The 12475-nt window shown below is 34.6% G+C and overlaps 1 protein-coding gene across 1 annotated transcript in view; it reads right to left on the minus strand.

Annotated features, from left to right (window-relative positions):
- Window positions 1–12475, minus strand: part of EPHA6 (EPH receptor A6) — an 852487-nt gene that overhangs the window by 99182 nt on the left and 740830 nt on the right. Inside the window, exon 14 of the mRNA XM_036850549.1 lies at window positions 9576–9785. Within this exon, the coding sequence (XP_036706444.1) occupies window positions 9576–9785 (210 nt within the window). The remainder of the gene's footprint in view (window positions 1–9575; window positions 9786–12475) is intronic.

Here is a 12475-nt window from a genome sequence, read left to right on the forward strand (position 1 = left end):
TGACATTGTTTCTAACGTAATAGCCATGTGACTTGAGCACATCACTTAATTTCTTTGGGCCTCAATTTCCTTACTTGTTAAAAAATATATAAATATATAAATACACACATATACTCACATATGTTGGTGGAGCTATTGACACAAGATATCTCAAGTATCTTCACCATTCTTTATGTTTTCTATTACCAGCTTACACCAAGCTACCATCATTTCTTGTCTAGGATGCTGCAGATGAATCTTTTGCTCTCTCTTTTGCCCTCTACAATTCATTCCCAACATATCAGGCAGAGTGAGCTCTTAAAAAACACAAATTCTGTTATGTCCTCAACTGCTTAAAGTTTTCCAATGGCTTCATTTCATAGTTAGTCTACTCCTTTCCATGACCTTTGAGTTTATACAGGATCTGGCTTCTCAGTCCTAGTTTCCTACCACTTTCCCTGATCTCTCAGTGTGTCAACCATCTTGGCCTTATTCCTACTTTTAAAATATGCCAAGCTTGTTCCCTAAGGTTTAGGATCTATATTTGTTTTCCTTCACCTCAGAACATCTGGCTTCAGATCTTTTCTTGGCTGGTACCTTTACAATTTTCAGGTCTCATTTCAAATGACACCTCATTAAAGATGTATTTTCTAGCCATGCTTCCAAGGTAGCTACTCAATTTTATTTTTTATGTTTTTATTATATATCCAACATCTATCACTATCTAAGATTGAGATTCCTCTTTCTCTTCTTTTTTAACTTTGTTTATTATCCTTATTCCCACCATACTCAAGGCTGTAAGCTCCAAAAGAAAAGCTTATTCATTAGAATATCTCCAATCCTCAGAACAGTATCTGGCATACAGTAGGCACTCAACACACATGTTGTATAAAATCTCAGACTGTAATTACACATGATTATTTAATGCCTGTCTTCTCCCCAGACCTTAAGTACTTTAATCTCCAACTTAGCACCCAATAATATTAAGATATACATGTTAAATGAATAAATTATGATTATTGAATCCTCAAACTAACTGTATATTTATAGTCTGCTTAGATAATTTAGTCAGTTTTTATGACTGAGGTGCTATTTTACTTAAACTCATGTTTTCATTTTCCTATTTACATTATCTATTAACCTGGAGGTTTTCTTATGTGTTGATTACTGTATCAGAATGTCTTCAGATACAAGTCATAGAGTCATAGAAGGCCCAATTCTCAGTAGCTTAAGCAAATAAAATATTTAACTAAATTATAAACAAAAAACTGGAGTAAGTGGATTCTGCGTTGACATAGATGCTTAACAATTTCGTCAGAGAACCAGGTTCTTTTGCTTTCCTTACTTGGCCATCTTTAGCACTGGGTTTGTCTCCTTAGGCTTGTTGCCTCATGACTGAAGGATGGCTGTCACAGCCCCAAGCCTATGTCCTTCCAAAACTATAATCAAGGCAATAAAGAAAAGAAGGGGCCAATTCTATGAAGCTCTCCCAAGAAAGAGAGCTTGGTTACATCTTGATGTAACCAAGATGTGGTTCTTGGTTACATCAAGCCTATTTATAGTAGACTTCAATCCCCAAATTTTCCCCAACGTTGCCAATCTCACTTCCCTTTATGTTTAAGTGACCTGTCAAAGAGTAAAATTTAAGTGTCAAAGGAGAATGGTATAAATATAACTGGCTTATGTATAAATCATGATTTATTTCTTGGACCTGAGTTCATCATAAACATCCAAATAAAGATTTTATTAGCAAGGAAGACATGACAAGAGAGGTTGGGTAGGCAACTAACAGGGTCTGCCACAAATAGCATAAATAACTGATAACCTTTTCAATTTATTTGCCATTGATGTGAAGCTCTTTACACTGGGAATAAGTAAGTTTTCATAGAGCTTTCATGTGATTTATCCTGTATTTATAATGTTTTCCTTTCCAGTTTTTTATTGTCAGAGGAAAAAAAGCATTGTTTCCACATCAGAGATGAAACTAGAAATTAAGCATTAGTAATGACTTCTTTCTTCAGATGGTACCTTCGAAACTCTAGGGCTAAGGTCAGCAGCTTTGTGTACATTGTCTTGTTTTTTCTTTTTCTGCACAAGCAAGATGGGCCAATGAACACTGTACTTTCTGCTTGCTGAACATCCGCTGATTGATCTTCCCCAGGAAGATCAGGTCTAAGGCCTTAGGGTCCTTTCTTTAAAATGCATATTGGAAAGACACAGGACTTACATCTACAAAGGATTTGCTTTTGTACATGCTTTGCACAAATGACAGATGGGGGTTTTCCCAAAGCATGGCTTGGCTTCTTAATGGTATGTATGACTGAACAGGATGGTCTCTCCAGCTTCAAGATTTCTGATACAGCAATCTGCTTGCACAGTCCTTTTCTACTCTGTGTATGATTATCTTCAAACCTGTTTCATGTGTTTTACTACCAAGAGCTCTGTAATGATCACAAACCCTTGTTTCCTAAGCTTCAGAGATGAGACCTTTTCAGGAAATCATTCTTTAGATATTATCTGATATTGTTGATTCTCATTTCCATCTTATGCTCAAGACCTGCCATTGTCAATTCACCTAAGTAGTACATTTCAAAGAGGTCTGTGCCCTCTGATAGCACTGTTCCAGAAAATTACCATTAAGCTTTTGGGTCTCTCAGCCTGTGATCCAAGCTGGTATGTATCGTATTCATCTCTTCAACAGTTATTGAATATTCTTGCTTTGTACTTAGCACATGTTCTCTCTGGTTTAGTATAAAGCTTTGTTGCCCTTTCATCTGCATTGTTGTGGATTTGTTTTCTGGCATTTGGGCTCAAAGTGTGGACACACTAATTCCTGAGCATATAGTTTTTATACATTACATCATTAGAATAGCCTTTACAAAAAGTTTATATTGACAAGGATTAATAAAAACTGTCAGATTTTCTGCTCATGAATTAGTCCATCAAACAAACACTTGCTGGTTCAAGGGCACTTTTTTCCCTTTGAATTTAGGAAACCTAATATTGGCGCATCGATTTCTTTCTCTTCAGCTAATTATAATAGTCTGTATATTTGACTGATTTTGACTGACTACTATCATAATATCTGTCAGGTGAGAACTGTTTTTTGGGAAGAGTCATTTTGTTGTTCTTCCCAAATGGCATAGCTCCTTTCTTAGTGATGAATTCAGTTTATCACACCAGGATTTTATTGTTTTTCATTCTTCCAAGGTTTATTTGTTCACCACCTTTTTATTGAAAAAGAAGTTATTTAAATCTCCACATTATAGCTTTCTGATAACATAGCTATTTTTCTCACTTTTTTTCTTTATATTCAGGCTGCTGAATTACATTTGCCTAGAGGAAACTCTCATTTCCTTTTCTTGAATTTTTCATCAAATTCTGTGCAGAAACCTGTCCTTATTTCTATTTATGCTAATGATATGCAGCTTCATGGGGGCTAGTAGGTTTCACGGTCCTCTACCCAAGAGTGCCTTAGCGCCCGAAGCTGTCATATCACTTCCATTTTTTGCTTGGTTAAATCTTAAGGAACAATTGAAGTACAAGTCATTTTTCTGGTTGGCCCTGGTTCACCTCCATAGACTTAGTGTAAGATGCACTTTACCACATGGTGTATCTCAGCACCGTGTCACCTCTATCATCAATGACTTGATGGACAGAGAATCTTGGGGTAGGATCTCAAAGGATAAAGTTTTATTTTTCAAAATCCAGAAATATCAGAGACATTTCTCAGTACAAGTCCTTTTATTTAGTGCATTGGATACCATATGATTTTAAATGAAAGCATTTAAAAATATTTTACTGCATAACTTTTTACAGTAACTCTTTTAGTTAAGAGACAGAAGTGAGTGAAAATTCTGAGTAGGTTTTACTAGCGGGTTAAGCATGTTCTCCAGGCAAATCTCAACTATTCATGTTAAATTAAAGTACTTAGAGGCAGAATAGTGAATGATCTAAAATACTTTTTATCTCACTTTCATTAAAAATATTTACTCTTAAAGCTGGACATGTCTCAAGATTTAAAAATTCACATCAAAAAGTTAAGCCAGGGACTTCCCCGGTGGTCCAGTGGTAGAGAATCTGCCTTACAATGCAGGGGGAGCGGGTTCAACCCCTGGTCAGGGAACTAAGATCCCACATGCCGTGGGGCAACTAAGCCCACACACCACAACTACTGAGCTCACGTGCCTCAACTAGAGCCCTCATGCCACAAACTACAGAGCCCACAGTCTCTGGAGCCCTCGTGCCACAACTAGAGAAGAGAAAGCCCACATGCCACAACTAGAGAGAAGCCCGCACGCTGCAATGAGAGATCCTGCATGCCTCAACGCGTGCCGCAACTAAGACCTGATGCAGCCAAAAAAAAAGAAAATAAAAGTCACGCCAACTTATAAACACTTGAATTAGGGGTAAAGGAGGAAGGTTGCTCAGATCTCCCCCCAACTTTAGAATACAAGGTAAATATATGCCCCTCATGCTGCTCCATTTTTTGCTTTAATTATCTCCATGTTGCGTATAGAGCATGTCTTCTTAGATTGACTCTTCTCACATATTATGTAGAAGAGGGGAGGTTAAGAGTTGGAGCTTGGAGAGGTCTTATGAATGCAAAGTAAATAGAATTAAGATGTTAACAGAACTGTGATTATACAGATTATGTGTTGTCAATAATGAGACTGTGCTTCAACTAGGAAAGTACTTGTATGGAAATATCACTATCAAAGAAAAAAGCAAACTTTGTCTTCATAACACAAGTGAACACAATTGAAAATTATCAAGGAATTTTAGAATTTTTACAGATATTGTGATAAAATGATTGTTCCATTTTGTTTTGATCTTTAAAATATAAGAAATGGAGCTACTCATTATAATTAAAAAAACTCTGAACAGTAACTGCCATTGTACCATATCTTAAATAAAACTTATCTCTTAAAACAGACAAGTGTGAGCCATAATATATCTTTTAATGTTCTTTTTAGGTAAATAGGACCTCATTTCCATACTTGAGAGCAAAGAGGCTTAATATTTTCAATGTAAGTTTAAGACTTGTTGCTTAGCAATATTCAAATGAGAGAGAGTCCCTCCTCCAGAACTGGATATAAAACAATTGTCCATGTGAATGTGTGTTAGATTCAGTAAAGGAAGAGATTTCTTAGCACTTAAATTATAACAGATATGAGACCATGTAACCAAATGAGAACAATCCAAACTCAGTAAATTTTGTGCAGATTAAGTTAGCTACATATCACTAATTGTAAATGTATCATTAGGTGTGGTTCATAATCATTCACCAACCTCTCCTCATGAAGTGCCTGGTAGCCTCTTTATAGAATTGGCACGTAAAAGCAAGGCCTCTCAGTCCTTGTCTAGATCCTATTTTTGTGCATTTTTTTCCCTTCTATCTTTAGCCCACATTTCTTGGCTTTCATGCCATCACCAGTTCTTAATGTCCCTTTGCAAAGGCTTGATGTATTTTAGTACAGAGCTTACCAGGAAAATCTGCTACTCCTGTAGTTGCCTTTCAAGCTGCATTGCCCGCTCTTGGTGTCTGAACATCTGTTGGTTTTATTATGTGTTACTTGTTCAGTTAGTCTTGGTCCTCTCTCTGTGCAGGCTTTTATCTCTTCTCAAGAATCCCTTTATTTTTGGTAATTGGCCCTCCAAGGAATAGGGCCTTAAATATGGTAGCTCCATAATAAACTGTATTGAATACATGTTGAATGAATAGTCTTAGACTTGATGCAGGACATGCAAAACACTCTTAAGCTGTAGGAAGAAATACTAGAATTTCTGCTTATTATCAGTTGTAAATCCCATCCTTTTATTTACTTTAGTGTATTTTATAGTGTAGACAATACATTCTCATACATTACATGGATAGGTCTTCTAACTAGGGGGCTAAAGTCTCAGTAATTGTTGGCAGAGTAATTTCTCTTGTCTCATCTCTTTCTGGTCTGGTCAGTCTGGCTCCAATGGCCATTCTGCTGTGGTAGGCTCCACCTACCACTGGCTGACCAGTTCAGCACGATAGCCAGTACTGGGGTCACAATGGTCACTCCATCTTTCCAGCCTGTCTTTTAACCAGTTCTTACTGCTCTTTGCTGTGATATGTGCTTTCTGTATTAGCAAAGTCATCATAATGGAAAATATTTATTTATTTTGCCCCTGTATTGATTCGGAAGGGGTAGTTTCAATGACTACTTTCTTGAAGTATACAAAAAAACCCCACCTTTATCTATGATGTCTTCCTGTTTTTAAAACCCTTCACAAGCCTCCCTTCCTCCAAATCCTTTGTGATACAGATAAAAACATTTATTAAAAAAATGAGGAAATAGCAATTATACAGCAAGAGAAAGAGTCAAAATCTTTTAAGGTAAAAGATATGTTCCAGGAAAGTTGTATACAGATAAAACTTTAAAAAATGAAATCCTACTTTAAAAAATATATCAAGAGAGCTTGCTATTTATTTTCATTTTAACATTTTTATAAAGCAAAGAATCAATTGCATATAAATGACCATTCTTCTTCTTTATTTTATTTTACAGGGTTCGCTTGAACTGAGGTATACCTTCACTAGGCAGTACTTTTCTGTCTCATTTCTTTTAACAGGAAATACAAAAAGTACAGTTATATAAAGTCCTAAAATTTTTACACAAAATTTGAACAGAATGACAACGCTCAATCTGGCATTATCTTGATGACTTTGAGACAGAGTACCTGTGACCTTTTGTTATAATTCTGCTTTGTAATTTAGCCAAGTTATCTTTAATAGGGACTCTCTGTCTTGATTAATAAAACATCTCCATTCAACTAGTTGTTCAATCTAGAAATACTAGTGTCATCTTTCAGTCCTTCTTTTTCCTTATAATTCATATCTAGTTAGTTATTGAGTCTTGTAAATTATACATTCATAACAATTTTCTATTTTCCTTCCTCTTTATTCCAACCACTATTGCCCTAATTAAAGCCATGTGACCCTTTTGGTCTATAGCAATAATGCCCTAACTGGTCTTCCTGTTACCAGTCCTCCTGCCCTTCCAGCTTGCCTTCACACTGTTTCAGTAATATTTTCTAAAACATGTATGTATTTTATTATTCCTCTATTTAAATCAATCAATGTCTGTCTCTTAATTACCATAGAAAAGCCTTCAAATTTCCTGACGCACCACCCAACTACCATCACAATTATTCCTAAGAAACCTGGCCCCTCCACTGCTTCTCGTCCCCATTCCAAACTGTCCACATTTGTATAAACATTCCCATTCACTTCCCCAAATTTCTGTCTTTTTCTCTTTCCTCTATCTGGATCTTCCCCCTGTCTGCCTAATGAAGTCTTTTAATATTTGTTCAACTTATCTTCTTTGTGATGCTTTCTCCAGACCTCTGCTTTTTGGTACTTCCACATTTCTTTTACAGACTTTTGCCACATGATTTAATGCACTGAATAGCAAGGAAGCATGAGTCTGTCTACCCTGTCAAAAGGGAAGCTCTTCGAAGGCAAGAGGTCTGCTATTTTGAGATTTGAATGTCCATGTTCATTATAAAGTCAAGTAATCAGTATATGATATTTTGCACCCCATGATCCTCTGAGCAGTTAGGTATGTCTGAGACGTTTTTTAAAAAGTACTTGGTTACATTATTTACCATTTACTTGGTACCTCAAATTCAGAGACTAATTTCTTAATCAAGACATAATCTTGATGAATTGGGAGATTGGGATTGACATATATACACTAATATGTATAAAATGGATAACTAATAAGAACCTGCTGTATAAAAAAATTAAATAGAATTCTAAAATTCAAAAAAAAAAAAAAAGACATAATCTATAACTTTCAAGAAGCACTTTTCGGAGTGTTAGTATATGGTGACCTAATTTGATGTTTAATTCTGTAGTCAGATTTAAACTAAGACAGCACTGTTCTAGGCCTCTTAGTCCTTACAATCATATAAGACAGAAGAACATGTCTGGAATCTGGATGTCAAATCTGACAACAAAATCTATACATGCTTCAGGATTTGAGTTACCCTGTCAATTTTATTAGTACCTTAAATTTAGTTATGAGCTTCTCATTTTAAAAAAGCAGTTAAAATATTATTTAATATGAAATTTCAAGTGTATCTATATAGACATACAGCCAAAGAGTCTAGTAGCTACTCCTAAATATATTGTTCATTATTTCCTATCTTATTTTATCCTTTTAGTAGATCATACTTGTTGCAATTTTAATGAACATTTTATTTTATAATATTTTTATAATAATTCTAAATACTGTTCTCCAAGGTTGTAAATAATATGCATAGTAGAAAAATCTTACATGCATTGTTCCATAACTTGAAAAGTCACTTTAAGTTATACATTTATAAAAATAAAAGAGAAGAAAATAAAAGCCTTGAAAGGAAAAAGAAAATAATTATGACATTTTCCAGTTAGAAAATGGATTTGAAAATACTGCTTTTTCTAAAATGAACTATTTATTTTCAGACTTGATAGAATTTTATTTTTATGAAGCTTTTTGATCAAATTAGAAGATCAGTAGACACTTCTACCTTATATATCAGACTCAGATTAATTTACTCTCTTTAGAACTATTTCATTGTTGGAGAAATTAGTGAAAATATCATCAATACATTAATGTAGAGGATTTTTACAAAGCAAACATAGTAAGGGTATAACATGTCTTATTCATAATATTAAACTTGTATCCATTCTAGAGCAGTTGAATACAGTGAGGTTTCAAAAAACATCTCATAGAAAATGAAATAAAAGATAACTAAATAAAAGATTTGCCTCTTTTAAAATAATGTGTAATGTCAGAATAAGAGAAGAGAATAAAAACATCTTGAATAGTTTTACTGACTCATTTTTCATGGAAGCTGAAATGAGTCAATGGTGAGCGTTCTGTTTTAAAAATAACAGACTAGTATAATTTTACAAATTATTAGCTTTTTGACAGCTTGAGACTTAACTCCTTGAAACAATAACCAAAGAGATCAGTGGAATGAATTGGTTCATGAGTTAAGTTGAGATCATATTATTGACAGATGATAGTTTGGGTCTCAAGTTTTAGCCTTCTACTCCTGCTCACATTTCCCCCAAGTCCCATTCAAAAGAAGGTGAGAGTGTATTTATATATCTCCAGAGAAACCTACATTGTTCATTTTTAAGTATGATCAGACGTTCCATAACATTTGCTATGAGAAAAAAATTTTCATTTCCTAACCACTGGTTCTTCACCATCACTGACTTAACTGATTGCACCATTGGCCTGTACAGAACTCCATTTAAAGGAGATAATTATTGAAGCATCAAAAATACTCAGGCAAAGGCAGATTTTTTGTGAGGGCAGTAATGACATGGATCTCAAGCATGATGTTAAAGTCCCCACAGAGTGGAAAGAAAGGAACCGGTTAAGTGTCAATTCTTTTTTAAACCAGGCACTCAGATAAAACAAATACTTCTCAATTAGATAATGATGTTAACTTGGGAAAATGACAAATGAGAGCAGAAAATTAGAAAACAAAACCAGAATTACTCTAATAACATTAAAAGTAATAAAAGTAAACAATCTATATTGGAAAAGGATGTATAAACTTACAGTTGTTGTATAAGCAGCTTCTGGATCATCTTCCAGCACTCGGGAGAGACCAAAATCAGAAACTTTGCATACTAAGTTGCTGTTGACCAATATATTCCTAGCTGCTAGATCTCGGTGAACATAACCCATATCAGAAAGGTACTTCATTCCTGATGCAATGCCTCGGAGCATACCAACCAACTGGATGACTGTGAAGTGGCCATCATGTTTCTGAAAGAGAATCACAGTTATTTACATTGATTTATTTTATTGTAGTGCGTGTGCATGCATGCATGTGGGCCTGTTTGTGTAGGTGTGTGTGGTGTACTAAATGAAATTCTTGAATTTATTTTACTGGATCCAATGAATGTAAGTATCAAGTTTGCTGATCATTGACTCTGTTCATAACAAAAGATAAAAATTTGTTGGAGATTTAAAGGAAAGGAAAATCTAGCTTGAAGTGATGAAGGAGGGAAAAGAAAGGAGAGAAGAGAATCAACCAAATTAACTTCCAGAAAAAATGATTTCAAAAACTTTAAGTAATAAAAGGGAACTAAAATCGAGTAAGATAGTAGCAAAGGCTTCCAAGAAAAAAGAATTCACTTTCCTACTTTCCGTAGTAGTGAACTCCCAAGGCAGTAAAACCTAGGATGTGATGATAGCTGTGTGATTGCTGGAAATATGGTGAAAAATGATCAACGAAAAAGAAAAATTGATTGCATAAACGAGTTTAGGAAAGTTGCAGGAGAATGGAAAAAAAACCCCACATGCAAACAGAAAATAACTAGATTTTCCCAATCTTTCCTTATACAGTTGACTCTGAAACAACATGGGTTTGAACTGTGAAGGTCCACTTATACCTGGAGTTTTTTCAATAAATACACAGTTGGCCTTCCTCATCTGCGGGTTCCACCAGCCGGCGGATAGTGTACAGTACTATGTTTACAGTCCTGGGTTGGTTGTATCCGAGGATGCAGAATCCACGGATACACAGGGCTGGCTATGGAACTTGAGCATCTGCGTGTTTCTGTATCTGAGGCAGGTCTTGGAACCAATCCCCCGCGGATACCCAGGGAAAACAATATAGAGCAAATATAAAGAAAGGTGTTGGCAATTGACTGAAACCAGTACTATTTTATTATAGTTCCCAGTAGGAAAATTAAAAGAAATATGAATAAGAAGCCAAGCACAGCACTGGTATGTAGTAATCAATCCCTTGACTATTTATGCCTCTCACCTTGATTTAAAAAAATATTTTTAACTGAAGTATAATTGATTTACAATATTGTGTTAGTTTCAGGTGTACAGCATAGTGATTTAGTATTTTTTGCAAACTATACTCCAGTATAGGTTATTACAAGATGATGGGTATACAGTATATCTTTGTTGCTTATCTATTTTATAAATAGTAATCTGTATATATTAATCCCATACCCTTAATTTGTCCCTCGCCCCTACACTCTCCCCATTGGTAACCACAAATTTGTTTTCTAAATAAAAATAATATATTTTTTTAAAAAGTAAAGAAAAATCCAGTTGTCATTCATACAAGATGTGTGCACCGATAAGAACAGATACAAATAGTACAACAGTACAAATGTAGAGAAAATGAATACAAAAATAATTTAAATTTGAAAAATAATGCATATTGTTCTACTTAGTTATTTGGAGATTGTTGTCATTAATGGGGTTATTGAGAAACATGAGATTATCAAGTTGGTTTTACACATCAGGTAACATTTATGAATGATATTAAAAATTAATATCTATTAAGAGACTAGAGGACTATATTACCTTATACAGTGTGATAGAGGCATACATAAGAGTATCTCAAAATTTGCAAAGTTAAAGCAGTTTTCATGGATATATGATTTAAAACTATAGAGTAGCTTAAACACAGTGATGATTTGACCATATCACAGTGACATGGTCTCCTATACAATGATGATTCTTCAGACAGTTAAGTAAATAAATTTATATTACAAACGGAATAAACTTCATCTTACTTTATCAACATACATCCCTGAAAGCTCTCTGATAATATCTCCCAACTCAAGTGCAGAGTAAGGAAAAGAACACTCTCTTAAAAGAAACATTCTACAGCAAGAGTATCCATTTAAGCAGGCTCTTCTGTATAATTAATGTATAAAAGATAACCTAGCAAAGAAAATCTTTGGTGTTATTAGCTCTTTACGTTTCCCATCCATCTTCTTAGACAGTGCACAATTAGATGAAATCTGCCTCTTCTGTCATGTACCCTACCTACCTCTCCTCTATTAGGAATCTCAAAGCCTTTGAAAGCATTAATTCTTTTGGACTAGAAAGGATTACACTAATTTTAAAGAGATGGTTCTTTTACGTATTAGTAAGTGAAGTTGTCTGGTATCACAGTTCTTGTCAAGGCAGAATTTCTGTATAGTAGGAAATGTTAATGGATGATCTGAACACTAAAGAGTGCCTCAGTTTCCTTATCTGTACAATGAGAATAGTATAACCTAACTCAGAATTGTGGTGAGAATCACATACAAAACACATAGCACAGCCCATCATTTATTTTAATAATAGTCATTATTTAATAAAAACTTATAATCATATGTAGTTTTTGTCATTTGAATATTAATCAGAAAATTCTCCACTCACTTTCCTGAAAAATCAGTTGGCAACAGAAACTCCTACATTATAAAGAGAAATAGTTACTTAACACCAGGTTGAAATTTAACTTCCTATCTTGTTCTGAGGGTGGCACAAAGCAACAAGTTATTTCTTAAAAAAAAAAAGATTATTTTTTGGAACACTTTTAGGTTCAAAGCAAAATTAAGAGGAAGGTACAGAGATTTCCCATATACCTTCTGCCACCCCCACATGCATAGCCTCCCCACACGATTATCAACATCCTTCACTGGAATGGTACATTTGTTACA

Source organism: Balaenoptera musculus, chromosome 4 (assembly GCF_009873245.2).
Source record: "Balaenoptera musculus isolate JJ_BM4_2016_0621 chromosome 4, mBalMus1.pri.v3, whole genome shotgun sequence".
Classification (NCBI taxonomy): Eukaryota; Metazoa; Chordata; class Mammalia; order Artiodactyla; family Balaenopteridae; genus Balaenoptera; species Balaenoptera musculus.